General features: G+C 34.4%; 1 protein-coding gene across 1 annotated transcript in view; it reads left to right on the top strand.

The window, feature by feature from the left end:
• The window catches only part of ADAMTS19 (ADAM metallopeptidase with thrombospondin type 1 motif 19), a 129,610-nt gene that overhangs the window by 66,117 nt on the left and 38,872 nt on the right, over positions 1-24,621 (top strand). The window contains 6 exon segments of the mRNA XM_031059062.1: positions 797-902; positions 11,242-11,382; positions 11,965-12,115; positions 19,180-19,281; positions 22,026-22,156; positions 23,722-23,891. Of these exon segments, the coding sequence (XP_030914922.1) occupies positions 797-902; positions 11,242-11,382; positions 11,965-12,115; positions 19,180-19,281; positions 22,026-22,156; positions 23,722-23,891 (801 nt within the window).

The raw sequence follows: 24,621 nt of genomic DNA, 5'->3' as shown, positions 1-24,621 counted from the left end.
CATTCCATTTACAGGAAGTTCCTGGAAAGAAGGCCAAACGCTTGAAACAGTGTTTTGATTGCTTACTCCAGATTTTCAAACAAGGAACGATGACAATCATCCCCGCTAAATGTGTTTGTGGTCTGAAAAATTTACCATTAACAAAATTAAGCTTCATGTTCCTCAGGCTTTTACAGTTACAGACACTCTACTTTTAAGAAGCTGAGCTTGAGCTCAAGCCCCTACCATTAAGGCTTCATTGGGTTTTTTGGGAACTAAGGTATTATGTAGTAAAGGCATTATAGCTTCTACACTAAATATGTTTGACAGGCTGCAGTCTTCTATGAATCTTCTGGGACATTGGACTCTTCTAAATGTTTTTAAAACCACTAACATGCTGAATGCTTTATGAATAATTAGTAGTGGTAAATGTAGGGGCACAACTCTGTGCTTTGCATTCTGTTCCTCTGTCAGAGAAAATACCTGTTAGAACTTGTGTCCTATTGTTGTAGACATTTATTTTCCTTTACTGCAGTGCTGACATTCATACATGTGTTCTATCACATCCCATTAAGGTACCGAGCAATGTTTTTGAAGAATGCATTTTCTGTACATTGCAGTCCATGTAATAATTACTGTGAGGTAATATTACCACTGGTTGCAAACTGAGTAAGTAAACTTTTGTCAGATATCTGTTGATATACTTGGATGGCTCTGACCACAACAAGGTTTCAGTCTCGTTTGGGTCTAATTAAGCTGTAATATATAAAGTTAGTAATACCAAAAAATAATTGACTGTGGTGGTTGTGTTTCCTAGGTATAGCATACCTGAGTGGAATGTGCAGTGAAAAACGAAAATGTATTATTGCAGAGGACAATGGTCTGAATCTGGCTTTTACAATTGCCCATGAAATGGGTCACAAGTAAGTATGTGGATATTAAAGGCTTTTATTCATTTGCATGTAATACTACTGTGATTTGACTAATTTGATTGTGTACTTCAGTTTTTTATTTCTTTCTATAAGGAGGGGATTTAAATGAAAAATTCAGAAAATAGTGTTTCTGTTGATAATAATAATAATAATATGTATCAATATATGGTATATAGCTTAAGAAATTGTTTATGACTTGAAGTAATACGAAAATCTTTATAGCTACAAAAGAAATAAATTAACTGGAAAGGCTGCTATTGTCTGGGGAAAATCAGGTGCCCCAAGATGTTTGTTCTGTGCTGACTGTGGTATTGTGTAACAAGTCCAACTCTAACAATTGTTGCCAGCAAGCATTTTAATGAGATCATAAGTTGGAAGAGCCCTTATTTAATTTGGCTTTCTCAGGATAGATCCCATTATAGTGTAGAACAGTCATTGGTCATTGCAACATTAATGTTTTTCATCTTAGAAGAAGAAAAGGATGGCAAAATGAAGGTGAAGTTAACTGTCCTTCACAGCTGGGCTGGATGATTTTGCTCATTCAGTGTCAAATATTTTAGCCCAAAGTAAAAAATTAATATTTTACAATAATAAAATCTGTTAATAAGATTTCAACTTCATTCTTGACTTCACTACTTGTAAAAAAAAAAGAAATAGAAAATGTCTTATTTTTAACTGAGATAAAAAGGGAGTATGTATTACTCTATCATTTTTTTATGCAGTGTCTGTGCCAGGCATTTGTGTATTTGTATTATAATGTCATGATGGAGTCAGAGTCCTTAGCTGTCACTATCTGAAACACAGCGGTCTTGCACCAAGGAGTGTAGGGTGACATTTTAGAGATATTTGTTTTTTTCTGCATGGGTATCTCTGTCTGCCAGCCAGGCCCTGGCAATTGCAAGGAAGATGCTAGAAGTAGTTGAAGCTTTGTGAAGAGACAATATAAAAATGCTTGAAGACAAACATTTGAATGTAGATCCTATTGGAAAGGACTTGAGGAGCTTCAAATATATCTAGAGTATCTCTCACAGAGATTTGTCTTGCTCATTCTTAACTGCCTCAGAAGCAGAGATTAAATGCTCACCATACAGACCAGTCATAAGTGGTTCCTTCAATACATCATCTTTTCTAGAAAATTTTCACTAACTTTTTGTGAATCTTTAGGTCATTTAACTACTACCTTGGGTTTTTTGTGTGTAATATCTTTAGCCATTCTAGTTGCTCTTGTGAAGAGTCTAGTTCAGCAGCATAGAACCAAAAGACTTTCTCAAAGACTTTGCTTCTTGAAGGATAAAGGAGAAACAATTGTTTTCCATTCTGTACAACAGATATTCTTACTCATAAATTATTGTACAAATACATTCAAAACTTAAGCAATATAGATGCTGTAGATTTTCATTTTCTGAGAGCATATACAAAGACATTACCAGTTGTCATTGCATTGACGAATATAAAATTCTGATGTGTTCCTTTCATTGAAGAAATTTTTCCTGATATCCAACTCGAACATCCCCTGGCACAGCTTGAGGCCATGTCCTCTTGTCCTGTAGCCAGTTGCATGGAAGAAGACACCCTTATATTAAATACTTTCTGATGCATAGATGTTTATTAAGTGTTGTGTTGTTGGTTTATTTTTGTTTTTCCAATTGGAAGGGAAATATTCTCAATAAAATACAATGGCAGACTAAACCTTACTTTGCAATGTGAAATGTCTTTGTTCTAGCCTTGTGTATCTGGATGTAGATGAGATTTTAACGACATTGAGAAATAATGTAAGTTAACAGTTGAGTTTTGAATTCTGTGTAATTGGTCATTAAAAATTGTATCACATTAATGGACTTGGTTTTATTAAACATATTCTAATTATTAAAATAAATTTACTAAGCAATTAGGTAATTACATCATGAGGTCACATTACAAAGTAAAAACTAATAACAGTTAATTAAAAGACATTGTGTGGAGGACAGAGATAAGAGTGAGAATTGCTGGTGTTGAGGTTAACAAGCTACATGTGATTTTACTTGAATGATGGCCCTCTAAGGGCTAGGATTCCTTTCGAAGGATGGAGAAATAAAGAATGGATGTAAATTTCTGCATCTCAAAGTATGTTAATTTACAATTATTAAGTGCTCTAAATGTAGTTTAGAAGTTGTCTTAGCCACTTAAAAGAGAAACTGGTGTAATTCTTCAGAATTAATTTTACACACTTCTGCATTCTTTTTCTGACAAGCGTTTTTGGAATACGAGAGGTAACTGTTACTGAAATTTAAGGTGTTCTGCCATGTATTTTTTAGTGATGAACAGGGAGTCTGTGGTATTTCTGAATCACCTATTTAATAGTTAATGAGCAAAAAGCATATATTCTGTGTGAATATATTAAAAGGTTGTATGAAATCCTCACTCAGTTTATCAAGGGTCCCACAGTGTTGGTGGAGACTGTGCTGGTAAGCTGTCCCCAAATAATCTTGCTTCCTTCTCTGTCCCATACAACCTCATGGGCTATTAGGGTATTGGATAGAAGGTGCAGGGAAAATTCTTGTCATTGTGGCTTTATTCCAGCTGCAGAGTCTCTCATTTCCCTTCAATTGTTTCTTTCTTAATTTTTTCTGTTCCTTTTGGCTAATAGTCTAAAGCTGTTTTTTCAGACCAAGATACAGAGATAAGGATATTAATTTATCTGTTGGTACTATCAGAGATGTTGAACTTTGACTGTTTTGGCTGGTTTTCATCACCACTGAGTTTTCTGTTCAAATTGAAGTCAACTGAAGTGTAGAGACAGGAGCCTAACTTTGAGTAAAATAGTTTGAAAAGTACAACTGCTGTTTGAAAAATTGAGCTTTGTAGTGATTTTTAAAATACATGCACAACAGTTGTAGGCAATCATCTTTCCCATACACGTATTTGTGTCATTACAGATTTACACAGAAATTGTTATAATTCCCTGCTTTTTGTGCATAGCTGCATACAATGTGGACATGCCTGGAGAAGAGGAGGCTCTGGGGGAAGCCCAGACCTAAAGGAGACCTGCAGTAGAGCCTGGAGAGGGGCCTTTTACAAAGGCACATGGTGGCAGGACAAGGGGGAATGGCTTTAAACTGAATGAGAGTAGGTTTGGATTAGATACTAGGATTTTTTACTGTGAGGGTGGTGAGGCATTGAACAGGTTGTCCATAGCAGTTGTGCACTCCCTGTCTTAAGTTGATCCAGACCAGGCAGGGTGGAATTTTGACCACAACCTGGTCTAGTGGAAGTTTCCCTGTCTGTGGCAGTAGGTTTGGAACTAGGTGATCTTAAATGTCCCTTCCAACCCAAACCATTATATGATTCTATGGTTCTCTTATTTTTATATTATTTTTGTATTGTTTTACTGTCTCTGAAATTTTCTATCCTCCTTGTTTAAAAATTGGAAACTTTACAGGCGTATTTATCTATAAAGCGTAGTACTTGTTTAATAAGAAACTACTTTTTAAAATTACTCTTAAAAAGAAAGGTAATGTGATTTGCTTTTTCCTTGATACTTATTTATTTGATAAAAATTAACAGGAGACTTTGGCTTTGTATTGCATTTTGGCATTACATATTCTCTATTTCAAACATGGTTTGTACAAAATCACCCTAGTAGTTTCATCTCTTTTTTTTTCCTGATAGGTCAGGAAAAGTATCCATAAGGTAACTATTCTAAACTCTTGCAGTTAAACTGACACTGCACTGAATGGTCTTGAAAGGATTTTCTTTTCTTTTTCTTAAACTACTTTAATGAAGATAAAAGTATATATATTAGATGTTCAACCATGCAAGTCCTTGAGATTACCTTACATTCATTTTCATGCTTTAGTGGGTATGTTCTTTAAAAATTGATAGTCACATGGGTGTATAATTCCAAACTTCAGTGGCCTGAAAATTGTACAACAAAATACATTTAAGATTACAGATGACAGAAAATAATGAAGTCTGTTAACATACTTCACATTTATGTTTACCTGTACTCAAAATGTTTCTGGTATTAAAAACCACGAAAAAAATTAGTTTTGTTGGTCCGGTTCTAATCAGATTCATGCATCACATCACTGCAATACCAGGCAGAAATAAAGCATCTCCAACCTTTGGCTAGTAGCAAGACAGTTGAAGAAACAGCTCAGGAAGAAATGAAGCACAGAGACAGGGAAGAAGCATTGCATCAGCATTTTAGTAACATGAAAAAATACGATTTTTTTACATGCAATTAAAATTATTCAACTCTCTCTCTGGCAAGGTATTAAGGATTGTATTTCTGCCAGGCTATACTGTTCCAGGATGGATTTATCTTAAATTTTCCTCAGGATATCATTTGTAAAAGAAACAGTTAGTAACTGAAAAACATTCTACAGGGTGCAAAAGCTTAATTGATAGTCTGATACATTTAAAATACATGTGAAAAAATTGGCAAAAGATCATAACAATGTCAATGTTTTTGTTAATACAAAACCTGGTTTTTTATAGCTCTTCACTGAGTTTGTGATAGCTCAACAATGTGGCTTGGGTGTCATATTTGCCAGAAGCCAATGCTTCTTCTGTATTATATAATTTCTGTAAAAAACCTTCAGGAAGAGCAATTTATATTTTCATGTTATGATGCTAAATATATCTGTCACAGCAAACCTTTAAATTATTCGTATACTTCAGTCAAAGGACCGTGGCTCAGTAGATTGTCTAGATCGAGCAGCAGGAAGCATGGTGGTAGAAGTACTGGAGTTACAGAGAAGAAAGCTGTTCTGCAAAAGCTGCCAAGTCCACTGGGCAGCAGTGTCCAGCATATGTTAAAATCCCTGTACTAATATGCATGTTTTACCCAGTTGTTTTAAGACTGAAAATACAATCTGAATTTTCAGCATTATGGAGAATGAGCAGTGATTCACAAAAGGGAAATAACAGTTGCATAGAGATATTTATTTTTACTTTTTCTGATCATATAATTTTTAACAAGAAGATAGAGATTTCCTTGTTAGGTAGATTTTCCTTTGAAGATAAATTCTTCCCAAAATAAATCATGTTTTACTTTTTACCATCATAATTTTTCTGTAGCTGGTCAACTGCCTTTCACTGTTAGCTAAATAATTAATTTACTGCTTGAAATATGTCTTACTCCATTTATTGAATCATCTGTGAAGCCCTCATTTGTTTTAAAGGACATATAAACATCATACAACACTTAGTACTTCACTAACTGGGACTTAAAAAAAAAAACAACAAGCCAACATATAACAGCTTATAAAATCCTTCTACTAGTCTGGTAGACTAGTAGAAGGATTTTATATACTTTTCTCTATAAAGATAGCAGTGTGATAAGACATTTTGTTGAAAAAGTGCAATAAAAGTACTAAGAAGGTAGTGTAGCTGCTGTCCTTCTGTCTGTGATAATCACATAAGGGGTATTACTTCCACTTATCAAATACATCCTCATGATACTGCAGAATTTGAGATCAGACAAACTGGTGTGAAAATCATTGTGCTATAAAACTGCATAAAAGCTTTTAAGCCTTGTAAATTTTGGGTCCATAGTTTAAAAAGTTTCAATCATTCTACTGTAGTATTGCACAAAATGATTAAAAAAAAAAGAAAGCAGTGGAAATAATAAGGAAGATAACACTTCATTATTAATAATACTTTTTAAAGTTATTTTTATTTTTAAGGTATAGAATTTATTATGTTAGTGATTTATTTCACAAAATATAAAAGTATCTAGGATAATGGTTGCAGAGAATTTACAAATACTGTGTAGTAAACACTTATACCAATATGAATTTTTAACAAATCAAATGGAATGTGATCCCATCATACATCACAGGTATAAACTGGGAACTGCATTCAGAGGTTTATTTTCTCCTTCACAAGGGGAAAGTTTTCTAGTAATTTTCAGTCTTTCCTGAGCTCATACTAGTAGTATTATACTTGATCTGCAGTTCACACTCATTATTCTTTTGTTCTATATATGACTTGGAATATATAGATCCTTTATTTGGGAATCTATTTATCATATTGAACATTCTATTTATTATACTGAACACTGCTGGTTCCTTGGCCCAGCACTTGCTCTTGCACTTTTCTTAATCTGCTTCTTATTCCTAATCTGTTTTACTGTTAATGACTATGAAAATCTGATCTTTAGTTGTTATCTTTATTTTTTTTAATTTCTCAGTTTTTGTTTATAGATAAGCTTAAAGTAATTCTCCGCATCTATCTGAACTGACCCAATTAATTGCTCATATAATAATTTTTGGATACTATTTAATCTTTTTCCCTTCTCTGCCTGTTTCTGGTTTGACAACATCATTCTTGTTCAGGTGCACTATTTGCATTTTAAGTGTGATAGAATGGTGACAACAGTAATCTGCCATTTGCAAAGCTCAAACAAAATAATGAATAAATAATAAAAAGCTTTTATCTGGAAGCATGTGAGGTCACTGAGCAAATGCATATTGTCATGAAAGTAGCACATGTCAAAGAATTTTGATGTCCTATGGTGAGAAGAAATATAAAATAGCAATGCAGACCTAATTATTTCAAGAAGGTGTGTGCATAACCTTATGTAGCTTATTTAAATATAGAATAATGTCTGAGAATCCTCTTTTGAGGCTTAAAAGAACCTTGATTTTGGAATACTCCACTATAATTAGGTCAAGTTAAATAGTAGTACTTGGTACTTGTTCAGTATGTTGACACTGGCATGCATTTTGAATGCAAGAATATAAGCTGTTCTCTAAAGTGACAGGAGAGATGCTATTGCCTTTTTTATTCCAGCTGTACACATATAATTGCAGCAGTAGTTAATTGTAAAGAATTGCCTTTTTACTGAAATATTGAGCTAATATTTTTCTTCTACTTTCAGTGGCCTGAGTTATTAATTCTAAATACACAGAATTTAATGATGTTGTTTCTTTGTATTATTTCTACTTGCATATTAGAGATTTAGCAAAAATGATTCCACTTTTATATATGGTATCACATAAAAACTCCTTTAAAAAGTTGTAGAGGGTTTTTAGATAAAAACTTTTTTTTCAGTGGACTTGGTTTATCTGTTAGTGGAGTTTATTGGACCAAGTCTGTTTGTCAAAATATTTTAAAACTGAGATTATTAAAATATAGTTAATTTGCATAGTGTGAACTTAAGTATTGCTAATATTTTATTTAGGGAAGGCATTTTATAAAATATTTCCTACTTGCATATTTTATCTGCTCTATGTAGCCTTTAACCAGAATGGGTAGAGCATTTTTATGCAACACTGAAAAAATACCATTTCTTTTCTTAAAAATATAATTTATTTCTGTATATAGACATGAAGTACTACTTATTAAAGTATAGCACTGTCTTCTTTGTTAATTGTGTTTTTTCAGGCTATTACAAAGTTATTTTGTAATCCCAAACTCCTTTGTCTTCTTCCCACATGCGCCTAGTGTTGCTTTACTCTTGTATGAGGTTGGATGACCGCAGCTGTGGGAGAGAGGAGAGGGAACAGTGTGCTGAGTGCTATCATAACTCAGTGTATATCATACACTCATTCTGTAGAAAGAGACAGAGGAGCACCTTACACAGACACAGTTTATGTGGTACCTTTGTATCAGTGAAAGGATGTAGTTATGTCTTTCATGTGTAGCAAGAGGGGCTAGAAAATATCTGACCACCATTGCAAGCTGAGTATTATGTCCTTGATTGTTAATGGAGAAGGAGGTATACATACTTACACCAATTACTCTCGTGTTGAATAAGAAGGTAGCAATGACTGTTCAGCTTCTTTTTTTCACCACAAACAATGTGATGTGAGGAATGAAATCAGAAGTCAGTTCTGCTGCACACTGACTTTTATGTGGTCTTGTAATTGATACAAGGTCAGATAAAAATATGCAGCCATTAATGTGCTACAGAAGAAATCAAAAACACTCACTGAAGAAAACACTCCTGAGAATGTTTAAGACCAGGTTCTGCTGCTTATTTAGCTTACTTCTCAGATATTGTCCTGAAATTTAGTTAATTGATGTTAACTTACAATGTGTATTTGCCTTTTGAATAAGCATTTTTGAATGCCTATTCATTCAGGTAGGTAAAGGATTCAATACTTGCATTTGTTGTTTCCTGGATTTTTTATATGTACTTAATCTGGAGGTGGAAGAGAATTGAGGAATGAATTCCATTGGATAAGTACAGATATTTTGAACTACAATTGAATGTCAAAGCAGGATAGGAGAAGTGTTACAAAAGTATGGACAGCTGAAGTACTGGAAGATTATTGGAATTAGGTTTTTTATTAGTGCTTAATGTGGCTAATTTTCACAGCTGTTATAAGCACAACAGTTTTAACCACTTCATGCTTTAAAATACAATGTTTTCCTCAGAATTCTTGTGCTAATAAACTTCATAAAATGCTTCTGTGGTAGTAGATTGGAAAAAGGGGGGTACACATATATCTTTATAATGGTGGCTGGTGTTTTTTGAAGTAGTCAAGATAGTGGTTCAGCTCAGCACAAATTTCTCTGGCTGACTGTACAGAATATTTTGTGACAAAGTCTAGCTTCAAGAATTGTTTTTCAGAGTGAAGGGAATTAATCATAATTAGAAATTACGGGGGTTTTGTAATTTTCACCTTAAAATATTTTAAAAACCATATAAATATGTTAATTCCAGTCTGCATAAATTAGAGCCGTGAATTTTATAATACATTTGGTCAAGATTTTGTGTTGTAAATGTTTTGGTTGAAATCCTACAGTGTATATGATGCTGACAAAGGGGTATTTTTAAATTACTACTTTTGCACTAAGGAAGCATATAACTCAAAGAGCTATGAGCAAAATTTTTTCATATGTAGTCCACTAGGTTAAATATCCCCAGCTTTCCTGTGTCTTCCTGCACAGTTCCAATGGGTGTAAATAACTCTGGAGATAGATACATCTCGAATTCTGCACGTGAGGCATGCAAGAAGAACGTAAGGCAAGTGCAGAGGCACTTCTGTGTAGTTGTTTTGTGCCTTTCAGGCAGGTCAGGAAAAGACAGAGGCTAAGATCAGAGTCAGACACATTTGCTTGCCTCAGTTATATGGTTTAGAGATAGCAAAATTTTCTAATTTAAGCAGAAAGCACTGTTCCAGTACTCCAGAGTATGGGGTGTACACATCAGTGTAAGAGATAGAGCATTTCTATAGGCAAGATAAAGTCCTACATGATATTTCCATTAATTTCATTAGTAAACACAAGGTAAAGCAAATTGCAAATTTATGTATAATTTGAGTCATGAATGGATTTTGGGAGAGAGGGGAGAACAAAAGTGTAGGGAGACAGGCCTTTTTTGTCATTTGCCACTGTGAAGTGGTGAATTAAGGAGAACACAATGTACTCCAGTTTTTGTAGACACAGAAAACTTTGTCTTTGCAGTCTGTAAGTGAAGAATCAATACAAGGCACAGAGTTCTATTAAAGCTGAAGTTTTGCTTTTCTGCAGGGCAGAATACTGCTGCAAAATTCCAGCACTACTTTAAATCCAATACTCTGGACAGTAGTCTCACACCCTTTTGTAAATCTCCAAAGACAGTTGAGTGTTTTTATTTCCTGTAATATCAGTCAAGCATGATCCACTTAGCTAGTTCTGAAAATCTTAGTTTTATTTACGTGCCTCTTCTTCCTGTCTGTTTGCAAATTCTGAATGAGAATGACAATGAGTCTTCAGTTAAATCAGGAGTTTCAAGCAGATATTCAGTAGAATTTTTCATGGCAGTGCATCGAATGTGAGAGCTCTTTGGGATGCATAAGGATGCTAAGTCTTTATAAGTCAATTTAATTTCTTCATCAGTGTTATTGTTAACAAGAGATTGAAAAATCATTTAGGTGTTTTTTTCTTTAGACACAATAATTGCCCATCAAAGTAGTGATCATTTTAGTATTCTATAAAATTTCAACCAATCTGTTCCATATAGAATGAAGATAGAATCACTGCCAAAATATTCACTGATCTTAAAAAATAAGGGTATGTTGCCCATTTACAAGAGAAATAGTATTCATTAAACTTGCAATTGTGCACTTCTGAAAATTCAAGAAGTTGTCCAAAATATGTATTGAACTGATTGGAATATTTCTCATCAAATAAATGCAGTGCCACTTCCATCTTTAATTATAAAATTGTCATCTACACATGGTTCCATGCACTTCTGTGACAGATACCATGGAAAAAAGAATCAAAAGTGGTTTCCTACATGTAATATATATGAGCTATTTTCAGCCCTTTGCAAGAGTTTTAACTTACAAAAATTCTGAAAACAACCTGTTACTTTGTTTCACTTTGTTTTATTTTTAATAACTTCAAAATTCAGCATGGGGATAAACCACGACAATGACCACCCATCCTGTGCAGATGGTGTCCATATCATGTCTGGGGAATGGATTAAAGGACAGAATCTTGGGGATGTTTCATGGTCTCAGTGCAGCAGAGAAGATCTGGAAAGATTTCTCAGGTATATAATTCAAGAAAAGAACTCTTACTGTATGTCATTTAGAAATAGATGCAATAAATATACTGAAATAATAAGTTTTCAATTTTTTTTACTTCTCTGGGAGATATGTTTTGCAAAATCTGTCAAAATATTTTAAGTCATCACAATCTAATATTAGATTTATTAATATCTGTTTTCAGCAATGGCATGGATATTTATATTTTCATGAGTATGATTATAATTTTATATACTTACATAAAAACTTTTTATGTGTCAATGTGTTTACTGTATATTAATATGCTGTGTACCAAAATGTTTGGCCACCAAAATCTTTACCCATTAAGTAAGTTTTATGCTAAAATGTTGTCCAGCACTTTTCTGAAATGTTGATAATTTATATTGTCTTTCTGCAAATGTACAATAACAGAACACATTAACTTATAACAAGCAGGCCATATCAGTTTAAACATGAGCAGTAGTCCAATACTGATTAATAAGACAATTATAATTGTCCATGTATTTTGAATGTTGTATGCAAGTTTAAGTTGGTGTGGCAATCAGAGCCTCGGATTTCTCAGCTTATGGATCTCTGCATATTACCAGGTCAAAGGCCAGTAACTGTCTGGTACAGACGAATCCTCAGAGCCTCAATTCTGTGATTATTCCCTCTAAGCTCCCAGGAATGACGTACACTGCAGATGAGCAGTGTCAGATTCTTTTTGGACCAACTGCTTCCTTTTGCCAAGAAATGCAGGTAAGGCTGTGTCTGTACTTCAGAAAATGCATCTGATATTTGTGTGAGAGTAGCTTTTGTACATGTGTTTGATAGAAAGAGAATATGGTATCTTTGAAGTAAGAATTTTACACTTGCTTTCCAAAAATTGATATGAACATATTCATTGGTTTATCTTGTAAGTCTTGCTTTAGGTTTCTGAATATCTTGAAGCATGTTTTACTGACACTTCCCTTGTACTTTAGAAACATAAGACACCTTGTTGTAGCAAGTGGAATATTTGCAATTTATTTTTTAGGTTCCATTTTATTATGGCTTGGGTACTAGACATCCATTTCTGACCTTCAGAAGATTATGCTGTGCCTGTGCAAACTGGTATCAGTAACAGGGGTGTTAACTGGGCTCTCTGCACCACTGAGCCCAGGCAGAGCTGTACAAGGCCATGACAAGAGGAGTTCCAGTACTTAAGTCAGTTTGCTGACCTTGCTTCATGCCAGTGTTAAGCAATGTCACGATATTAGCCTTAAAAAGACAGGTTAGCAAAATTGAACAGGTCTTCATAATTTTATGAGCTAGTAGACATCTGATTGTAGAAGCAGTTTAAGAACGATTTTTACAGAGAAAAGTCGACCTTTTTTAGCATCAACAGGAGAGACTAAACATACTTGATGCCCTTAAGACACTAGCCAAGACAAGATGGGAAGACGATATACAAATATGTAAGGAGCATGGAGTATGGATTGATAAAGCAGGCACTAGAACTGTGTAAAAAAATTTCATAAGGATTCAGTGGGCAGATAGCCTGAAAAGGTTAGGAGTACTAAACAGGAAAACATAATTCCTTTCTCCTTTAGTTCTTCAGTTCTCTTCCTGTTTTCAGTTTGGACATAGTACTGTTTCTTCAGAGACTTTCACTTAAACTAATCTTTATCTAAAAGATTCTCAAAGGAAACATTGCAGTGCGTGTACTACTAAGGCATGCTGAGAGTGGTATAGTTGAAGAGAAAAGCAAAAAACAGCCATAGTTAAAGGATTTTTTTCTAGCTGTCTTATTGAAAACTTTTTCCCTCTGGATATGAGCAGTAAATCTCAATGTCACAATTCTACAGATATTCTTCATTACTTCCAAGTGCTTTTTTTATGAATTTCAACCTGTGTCTTGGTTTTCAGTACATTGCTTTCAATGGAAGGATGTAATTTCTGGTTTTCATTCTCTAGAAGCCTATTTTGAACAAGGAAATGGTAGTGTCTTTAGTATTTCTTGTGGATCTTCTTTAACAGTTAAAGATTCTCAAAAGTAATTGAAGAAAGAGACGAACGTTGCTATCCAACGTTCTGTTGGATAACAGAAGTCTTTATATTTTTGATTTATCTAGATAAATTCCCTTCCTATTACCTTTATGTTTTGTTCTTATTCATATATTTAAATTCAGATAGTCAAGTTGTCCTATGCCTGTTGTGTTTGTCATAGAGTCAGTAAATATTCGTCCTTCAAGATCCTGACTCTGAGGCTTATTTGGTTTACATTATTGTTTTAGAAATATTAGGAAATTAAATTCAGTGAATATTACCAGAGTAGAGTTCAGCTGTTTGCACAGAGATTATTTAGGTTCTAGGTGCTCATAGCTAACTGTCCATTTCTAGTCATCTTCAGTCGTATTCACCTCTTCTGACATTCTCCATGTAAGACATCTTTCAGCTAAAAAAATTATTTTCAGCTAAATAAATATGTCTGCTTCTTCCTATTTATGGGATCATTGCTTTATATTTATATGAAATATTTATATTCATAGTAAAATCAACAGAACTTTCTGACAATTTTACTGTAATATTAAATATAAATATTACTATACTATTTAATATTATTAAATATTTGTATTAAATGAAATACTGTAATTTATATCTAAGTATAATCCAAGCTTGCTGTGAAAAAAGAATATAGTAATGATGTAAGACAATACAAAAGGCCTGTGTTTTTTCAACTATGCTTTTTTCCTGATAAACTGCAATTTAATTTTGGCTCTCATCATAAAACCAAATGTGTTTGTTACCTGATGACCTTATGGTCTTAACAGTTAGAAAAAGAGAGCTAAGTATCAACTGCGGAGAAGACAGCAATGGGAAGAACCTTCTGCACTTTTCCCAAAATCTTCTGCAAAACTGGTAACCCTAAACTGTATAATGAAATATTGAACCAAGAAATTACTGCAATGAATTTTTAAGAACCTTGGATCTATTAGAAATGAATAAATGACACTAAGGACAAAACATGGTGAGAGTAGAAAATAATTTTTCCAAAGCTTCCTTGCCAAACTCTGTAAAATCACCTTGTTGATTTTCTTCTGTGTTCTTCTATCTAAACAAAATTTACCCTCTTAACTTCCTTCCAACAAAAAAGAAAAAAAAAATAGTCCAAGAAATTGATGCTCAGTTTCTTGACAAGAAGAGCTACTGCAGAAAGCTTAGGCGCTATATTCAAATCTTCTTCTTTTGTTCCCTACTGTGGGTCTTAAATTTATCTCTTCTGTTAGGGAAGTTTACTGCTACTCCAGTTAGATACAGAATTTCTAAATAATAGTAATAACATTTCTGAAGGGGAAACTCAGAGCAATGGATAGAGTACAGCCCAGAGGACACGAAAGTTGTCCTTCTTCTACATGGTTTTTTCATATGTGTGAAAAGAAAAGAAGTTGCCGTTGGAATTGAGGTAGAAGCAGACCATTTAAACTTTCCATAAATCTTTCATGAGTTCTAGCACATGGACTGTGCAACACCAACATCATCTATTGGTGAAGCACAGTTACTTAGTTGCTAATTTTGTCTTCTTCCTATAAAAACATGTTAGATACAAGTAACAAATATGTTGAGTCTTACTTTGCAATATTAATTGCATTTTACTTAATGTGAAGATGACTCAAATTTCACTGTGTTGACTGTGCAAATTATTGTGGCTGCCATTGGAGAAATCAGTGTTTAGAATATCTTTCTAAGTTGAATGCAGTATTTCATTACGTATTACATAGTAACTGTATTAATTTATTACAATAATTATTTAATTATGCATAGGTAGTCACTGAATATTCCATGATATCCAGACTACTTCCTTTAATCTCTGTATAGTCTGTCCTACTCTGCCAGTAACTGAAAGTTTATTATGGTTATAGTAGTTGTCCGCAAGCCAGGAAATGAGAGAAACACACTCCTCTAAGGTTCATTTAAATGTCAGTAAATCCAACAATTTATAGCCCAGGATGTTTTGGGCATGTTCTACTTGCTGAACAGTTCATGCACTTCAGTAAAACTGTGTAAAAGATAAATTATGAACTATGTCACAATCCTATGTTTTTTGAGGCTGGAAGATTATTTAATGAATAGAGTCCCATACGGTCTTCTACATTAAGCAATATATAACAGCTATTTAACTAAGAAAACAATTGAGTAATGATGAAGAATAATCTTTATTCTACTATTATCAATGGTACAATCAATAGTGCATTTCAGCTGAGATACAATTTTCTACAATTGTTATTACTAAGGAGTACTTTAGGACTGCACTTGACAGTTGCATTACATGGCAACCTCTGAAAAATGCTACTGATGCAAATGATGTTCCCTTCCTGTCAAGAATTCCTCATTATTATTTAATTTAATGAATGAAGCAAAGAACTGAAGGAGCTACTGCAGCCCTACTCCTGCATTTTCCTAAGTGATGCCCTCCTACTCCCCTTTCATAAATGGTGACTTTATTTTTTCCTTTTCATTTTCATTTCAAAGGCATTTTTTTTCATATCCTAGGTAAAATTTTTAGACCCTAGAAAAGAATGAGTGGATTGCCAGGTTCAAGATTTATACTATGTCTCCATGCTTACCTTGTAAGGGAGCCAAGTTTGCTTTTATGCCCATGATGTCTCATGTGAGAATCAATTAGATCCTAACATTGTTTCACATAACAGATAGTGAGATCATGGCCCAGAAGTAGTTCTTGATGATTAAACAAGATTGTAAAACTTGACAATTTAATGCAATTGTTGAACTATTAAATACTGGCTTTTAAGATTAAAGTCCAGGATGTGACTGCTATCTGGTCAGTTCCACTAAAACAGTTCTTGTCATAACACAGCTGTGATCTTTGCACAGAAGTAGGAGACTGGTTATATTTCATGGGGATTTTTAAGGCATTTCAGGGAAAGAACACATGAAAAGTAGAAAAGTAATGGAAATACTATAGTCCTGGTGAAATATCTGTCCTCATCTCAACCACCACATTTTAAACAATTTCGACTTTGCACAAATACTGTTCTAAAATTCCCTTTTTGTCTCTGGTAATTCCTTTCAACTGAACTTTCTTTCCATATGCTTACATGATTGGAAATGCATTCTTCTGATTCACATAGACCTGCCTCACTATTTTAATTAAATAGACAGAAACAGACACAAAACCTCCACAAAACTCCAAAACTGGAGTGACCTTGGTAATGCATTGTGACTTCCATGTTCTGTTTTACAAGATTGTGCTGTTAAAAACTCATGACTAAGACATTCTTTTGAAAGAAAAAAAAATCCTTTGTATGTGCTTGGCAATATTTTATTTTCCAGTGTACACACAAAAAAATATTTTACAGATTGTGAATAGGCTAATGTCACAATTAAAAGTTTTTAATCTCCAATGTCTGTTCCTTCCCTTGGCTCATCTAGGAAGCTGTGATGGCTGTTAAACGATACTTATCATAGATAACTGGTAAACCTTTGTGAATATTAGCTTAGCTATCCGTATTTTGCCTGAAGAAAGTTTCTTTTAAGAGGAGTAAAATCCTAGTGTAGAAGTCTGTGCCCTGATTTTGGAGTAGCTGTAAAATTCCCAAGTCTCCTCCATATTTCTGTTTGCTTTCAAATCAGTCTGGATCTGCTTCATTGCAGGTTGCTAATGAAAAACCCATATTGTGTGTTATGGTCTTTCCCTGGCCTTATACAGAAATCCTTAAATGTCAAAATATAGATACTGTCAATAATCTCCATACCTCATACCTCTGCAACAGAAATAGTCTGAACAGTAACTAAAGAGTCTGTTTGTGATTTGACTGGAATACAAAGCCTAGGGGAAAAAAAAATCAAAAAAATGCAAGTAAACTACCAATTTCAGTAATTCCATACCTCCTTTTTCTTGGGTTTGGGGAATATTAAAGTCTAATACTGAGCGCTTATTTTAGCAGAAGTGAGTGTTTTTAGAATGCAGTTCACTTAAAGCCCAAAGTAGTTTCTATTTGGGGAAGTTAGGTCATGGCTCAAAGGGAGGTGGTATACAAGTATTTGTAGAAATATGAGATGTATAAAATGTACATTAGCAAGCAAAGAGTGTTGATTCGATTTTCTTGATTTAGTTTACATGGTTCAAGTATGTCTCTGTGTTTAGGTACTCAAAATACCCAAAACCCTGTAAATCTGACTTAATACCTCTCTATATTTAAAAGAATTATTTCTAGATTTGTAAAGAGCTGTTTGTTGTAAGCCATTCTGCAATCATATTCAAGTGAAATTAAGCATACAATCAGTGTTTAGGGGGAAAAATATACTTAAAGATGTCACAAGAGAAAATTTGCCTGTAATTTTGAAAACTTGGATAAATCTGGATGGCTTTTCTACAATTGTATTCGCTCATAACTGAGGATTTAAAGATATGAAAAAAATTAATTAGGACAATTAACATATATTTTTGTGGAGTGCTATCAACAGCGTGTCTTTCATTTCCTACTTTGTCATGAACATCTGATACTGTAACTGATCTACTGTTGTCGTCATCTACATTGTTTAAAAACAATGAAGAACAGAAATTAGAGTTTGTTACTTGAAAAATGCTTGCTAAAATTACCCAGGAACAGGATAGGACTTCTGTAGCTGTGTTTTGGAGACGTACATAAGCTGGTTGTGTTGTTAGCTCAGCTTCAGCAAAAAAGCGCTACAGAATGAATCAAGAGTGAGTCTGACTGCTGCTATCCTGTCTCTTGTTTCCGTACAATGCTTCAGACCTCTACAATCTTTGATTTTTTTTTCTTTTTTTGATAACTGATTTTACAGACATTTTTACATGTAAGACTCCCAATGGAATTGCTCTATTCCTTGGTTCAAACACAATCTTTTGTTGAATTGTGTTTTGTCTGCTCTTAGTCTTTTTTCAAGGTAGCATAAGATTTATGACAAGTTTTTCATGCATAGTGTAAAAAGGCACAGAGACTCTTACTGGTGTACCAATATAACAAATCATTTCACTCAGAAAAAGCAGGTCTTCTGGCAGGCCTGTTTTAAAAATCCCAGCTGTTCTTTATCTTTTATCCTGCTTGCATCGCCTCCCCCTCTCCTGATCCTTCTTGCCCCTCTTTGGGCAGTATCCATTGTGGAGGATCACTGTGCATATGCAGTAATACTCAGGCCACAGTTCAGCCCCACATGACCTCTCTTCATTTCCACATGGTTTATTATTAAGGGGGAACAGACAGCAGGGAGAATGCAGTCCTGACTGAAAACCATGGGAGAAGGAGGACTTTTCAGGGAAAAAATAGGGAAAGCTGCCAGGGAAATTTGGGAAATGTAAGCCAGCATCCTGCAAGGCTTGGCTTTCTTTTGGGTAAAGTAAAAAGTGTTTTGTTCTGATACTTCAGAGGGCTTTTCTTTCCATCTCTAAAATTCATTGCTGACTTGCACCCCTGTCATCTCCCTTCTCTTCTTTCCAGCAAAAATAATTCATTTGTCAGGTAACTTTGTGTCTTTGTGGAGATCGAGTTTGATGGCTTTTGGAATTTTTTTTCTAGAGTGATAAGTGAATTCTAGAGGAATTATGAATTATTGAAGAGCATGACAGCAGCAGTCATTGGGGTAGAACAAACAAGAGGGATCTGGAAGTCCTAGAGAAGCACAATTAATGAAAGTCTAAGCAGACTCTGCCCACTTGGGGTTTTTTTTAATGTTTAATATGTCTTCAAATGTATTTCGGTACCACCAAACTAGTAAATTTAGTCAACATTAGCGGACTGCATGCAGAAAGTAATTTTGCATAAGATAGATTTTGTGCTTACTCTTTGTTTGGTTTTCAGCATGTCATTTGCACTGGGTTGTGGTGTAAGGTGGAAAGTGAGAAGGAATGCAAAACTAAACTGGATCCACCAATGGACGGAACAGACTGTGACACTGGAAAGGTATGCCTGTGGTGGAAGAGCAATATCAATTATACCAAATCTCTAGCATTTAAGGAAACAAGCTGAATAGTTCTTTGCTGTTCTTTAAAGTTCCTACTTACCTCAATTATCACAAAAATAAGGTATATACAGTTGAATGTATTATATATGATATATTTTATAATATAGAGATGAAAAAAGAACATTTCCCTAAAACCAGTAAATTAACAAAAGGTTAGCCAAAGAGACAGATGTTTTAATATTTACGCTGTTTTGTTTCAAATTCTTTCACATTTTTTGTCATATTTATGAATAAATGCAACTGTTGCTCTTCCAACTGTAAATAGAAACTTAAGCTTTCAAAGGTACAGAGTTCTCAGCTATGATTTAAGATTTAGAAATAGTTTCTTTGAAGGAATTGATACAGATTGTTGTTAAAACCTTTCAAGATAAGTTTTATCAAGAAATAGGGTGTAAAAAGTATAATCCCATGCATGTAAAAGAGTGACAAATTCTGTTAAAAGCATGCCATCACAGACACATTAAATCAGATTTAGATAAATTGTCCTTCAAGAGCTTTCCAGTTAAAATTATTTGTAATCTTTGTATATATCTGTAAATGAATGTAAATAACCTCAAATAGAAAACAGAGAAAGAGCATATATATGTCTTGGGATTTTCAAGATACTGTGCTGACAGCCTTTTCCCATGGGAGTGATTTACTGTTTGAGTCATATTGCATTCACCAGGACTCTCATCATTCTCCTAATATCAAATCAATCAATTAATATCAAATGTTCAGATAACATGCTAAAGGAAAACCAGGTTGTATTTCTGTTCATATCTCTAAAATAATGACAGTTGCTTCAATATTTTAATTCTGATAAAGTTCGTAGTTGATACTGTCTGAAGTCAATACCTGGAAAGTAAGAGATATGAGTTTTGTTTGATATCATACTTTTTACATTGAGACTGGCCTGCCCATGCTGTGGATTAAGAAAGCGGAACCTCTTATGACAACTGCACACAATTACTGATTGTAATTAAAATGGCTCATTGAACCAGCCTAGAGAGATAACTTATTTATGTATAGCAGTAGAAAACGAGGCATACGTCACCAAAACATTGCAGGGGGTAAGAAAGAATAATTCTTCGTGTTTGCTTTATTATCTGTCCAGGTTGAGGCTTGGGTTACACAAGTCACTGGCTTTGGGGTTTATTTATTGGTCTTGTGGAGATAAGTATTGTTGTCTGGTGCTCCTCTTAGGGTCTTAGGAAGTGATGAAAATGTCATTTGCATAGCTTGTCCTACTTGGTTGGGGTTTAAGTCAAGAATTTTAAAAAATCCCTTAGGCTGCGTGGAGACCAGATGCTATCTCAATACAAAAAATTGTGTTTTATCTGAAGCAATAACTTTAAATGTGTATGAGCATTTGTGGTTTGAAACATCCAAGAGCATTAAAAAATTTATATTTTCTGGTTGTAAATCTAATATAAAGATGGAGACAGCCTACATGAAGACTTTTTAAAAGTGGAATAATTATGCCTTCATTGTAATGTGATGATTAAAGAGAGAAAATTAACATCAGTTGATCAGTAAAGACCATTTTCAAACTGTAGGTGAAAAGGTTACAGGTAAAGATTCAGCATAGACATTAAAACTTACAGAAGTATGTTCTAAAAGAAACAGAAGTCTCCTCCATTGATTGCATTAGCAACGCCTGTTCTTTTACCATAAATACAAGATTTGTTTGTGAAGTCTGTTGTCCATTTGTAACAGTGATTTACCAACAGTTCAGAAGGTAAAAAGAAATTAGTTAAATTACTGATGTTAATGGCATTAAGTGATCATTGTCTGCTTTGTAATTGCTGAATCATTGAATCATGAAATTTCTAAGGCTGGAGAATTCCTCTATTTCTTAATACATGGGACAGATATTAAGTTGGTATAATTTGATAAAGCACTAATTTTTGCAGAGTTTATGATGATTTGTATGAGATAGGGACATAGGTTACAAAGCATAACAATAGTGACTGGATAATTTTTGAGTGAGAAATTACAATTTTCCTAGTAAATCATATATGCATGCAAGATCATTGAATTTTTTATTACTATTTTAATAAACGCCAGAAATTCTCTGGACTTTCTCAACATCAGCTTTTTGAAGCTTCCATTTTATCTTTGAATACAAATGGTGAATAAAATCTCATTTTCTCTATTACTTCTAATACGTATTTCTGTTGAAATCGTCACTGGATAATGAGGGACGATGAAGTTCCTGCTGGTGGGAACTGTCATGCTGAGCTGAGCAAGTCCTGAGAACAGCCCTGGACACTGTGCTGTGATCATCTGCACAGTTCAGCTGGACAACGATCCCTGCAGTAGGTTTGGCCTGGACCCTAAAATGCTTTCTTAGGCAATGCCCGATCTAAAATGAAGGGAGACAGCATATTATGGATACCTCCAATGAAGGAGGTATACTTCATTGGAAATGAACTTATTTTTGAGGTTGTGGACAAGAAGCGAACCTGCTCCTTGGCCACTGAAACAGAGAAAGGTCTCTGACTGTTGCATTTACTAGGACAGATAAAAAAGCTTTGGAGAGTACTAGGCAAAAATATATCTGACTGAAATACATCTGGATAGGTCTGAAAACGATGTATTGAACCAAATGTTCATGTTGTGCTTCCTGTGGGCTCGTGGAGAAGTGAATTGTTTTGCATACGCCTTGATTTATTAACCTAAGAGCTGAATTTTTACCTAGTGGTGTAAGGCTGGAGACTGTATCAATCGGACCTCTTTCACGGAGCACATGGAGGGGGAGTGGAGTGCATGGAGCACTTGTAGCCGCACTTGCAACACTGGAATCAGCAGTCGACAACGCAAATGCCCTGGGTAAAAACAAGTTCAGGTTTCCATTGCTGTTCATCAGAATTTCTGAACAAAATTTACATCAGAACAGGACCCCATGAAGATACAGTTGGCCTTTATCTAAGCAATTAATACTTTATGAATACTGACAGACATTTAGAAGAATGGGTATTTCAGGTATTTTATTGCATGGCAACACTATTTTTCATCTTTTCTGCTTCTGTCAAGACCCTAGATAATATTAGTAGAATAATAAAACTTTCTCTTTAAGCTTCACCTGAAGAAGCAACAGAAACTTAAATTTAAAATTTCTGACTTGCAGATTGTTAGTGTGTAATCCCAGTCTTTAAATTTTTCAACTAGAGAAGATTGACTTCTGCTTCTCATCTGGAAAACCAAGGAACTGAAAGTTTGGTGAAGAGATCTTTTTACCCTCAGACACTTAGATAGACATTTCTCAGACATTTAGATAGACTATCTGGAAACAGAATTTAGATTCCTTATCTTGTGAAAATGAAAACCTTCTGCCTTTGGGGATAAAGGCTTTTACTTTTCACTTGAATGAAATTTGTTTCACTATATCTCAGTGACCAGCTAAAAGGTATTTTCCTTTTAATTATTTGGTACCAATTTGATTTTTTTTTGTGTCATTTATACACCAAGTGAAAAATAAAAGAAAATTCAGGCATAGGAGTGGGAACAGAGTGGAGTAATGAAGGCAAGTATAGGGAAAACTAGTCCAGAGTAGATAAGACTCAAATCAGCTTTTTTAAAAAAAGAATAATACAAGGGGGAAAATGATGAATTATGGAAAACTGTATAGCAGATCTTAGTGTAAAATAGGCAAGGGGTTTAAAAAAGATACATTTGCATAAAGAATTTTGATGAAAAGTTGTATATGGCTATACAAAAGCATGAGGATTTAACAGAAATTTTGATATGGAGAATTTTTTCATAGTTCATGCCATTTAAACACCACTTTCAGCTGTATACCTTAAAGCTCTTTCTAGAATTTATGGATGTCTTGATTTCATGCTCATTAATTCATTTTTCCAGGCAAGGTTCCAAATAATGAGCTCCAGTTTCTGCAGTTTTCTCTTCTTGTGCATTTGTTCATTAGCACCTGCAAGCACAACTGGAGTGACCAAAGAGAAACAAAGCATTTGTCTGAACCCTGTAACACCACACTTGTAGAAAAAGGAGAGGTAGCAAATCTGCAGGTGTTGCTTCCTTTCAGTAGGCCCTTTGGCTCAGCCCAGATAAAGAAAAATCTCAATTATATCAAAACTGTACCTGAGGCTCTCCTGACTGAACTCCTACTAGTCCTCATGCTTTCTTACAGCCGTAAGAAAGCCGTAAGTGTACATTGTGGCTTAGCACCCATCGCTCCTTATATGTAATGTAACCAGTACAAAGAGAAGGCAAATGTTTTGTTCTGTGACTTCAGTTTTTCATGGGGTGATTTCTGAATGCTGTGTCAACAAAAAACCCTGCTATTTTTAATTTGTGTCTACCATAAGTAAACTATACTGTAAGTTTGACAAAATATTGCCAAGAGTAAAGGGTTGTATTTATGCCATCTTTTCTAGTTCAGGCCTTGAAGGACAGTGTCATGGGCCCACAATGCAGTATAGGGTATGTGAAAATCCTTCTTGTCCTGCTGGTGTGCCTGCCTTTAGGGACTGGCAGTGCCAAGCTTTCAGTGTCAGATCTTCATATCAGAAGCATGTGCACCAGTGGCAAGCTGTCATTGATGATGGTAAGTATAAACTATCTCCCTTGTTCTTATAATCTGTTTATATGGCTTACAGTTTGTTGATATTGTGGTTAATCAAGAAAGATGTTAAAACTAAAACAAACAAACCTCAAATCCAGTATTTTTGGTAAGTTATTCTAATTTCACAGACCAGATCTAGCAGTACTTTTGTATGCTCTAGAATATTTTATCTTTTATTCCTATTGAATTTGTCCTTCTTAATAGGTAATAACTACATTTAAATGAAAATCCAGTCAACTTTTTCCTTTTAAATTAGAATTGTAGTGTGACGTGACTCAGAAATACAGCTTTCTGGAGTAATGCTCCATTATTAAACATGGCTATATCAGTTATATTTTTTACCTACAAAGCCAATGAGACAATGCAGATGTTGTGAACCTTTGTTTTGGGGGAAGGAGAAAACTTAAAATTGGGAGTATTTTACATATCAGTGTTTGATTTGGCAGCATTGTGTAGATATTGTATGCTGTAAACTTTGATAAGATTTCTATAAATCCTAGTTCCTATTGTATACGACGTCCTGGCATACTGTATGCATGCTTCCATGCAGCAAACTTGCTTAAATATTGTATCATTAGGAAAATGCTCGGGTGGGGGTATAGTAAGGTCAGACTTACATTATCTGCAACAGTATTGTTGGTGTGAAAAATCAGTGATTAAGAAAACAAATTCCTTCTTGCTAGAAAAGTGATCAGTAATTTCCACCCTACTG

Source organism: Geospiza fortis, unplaced genomic scaffold, assembly GCF_000277835.1.
Source record: "Geospiza fortis unplaced genomic scaffold, GeoFor_1.0 scaffold167, whole genome shotgun sequence".
NCBI lineage: Eukaryota > Metazoa > Chordata > Aves > Passeriformes > Thraupidae > Geospiza > Geospiza fortis.
Note: the sequence above shows the minus strand (reverse complement) of the source record. Positions and strands in the feature narration are given on the sequence as shown.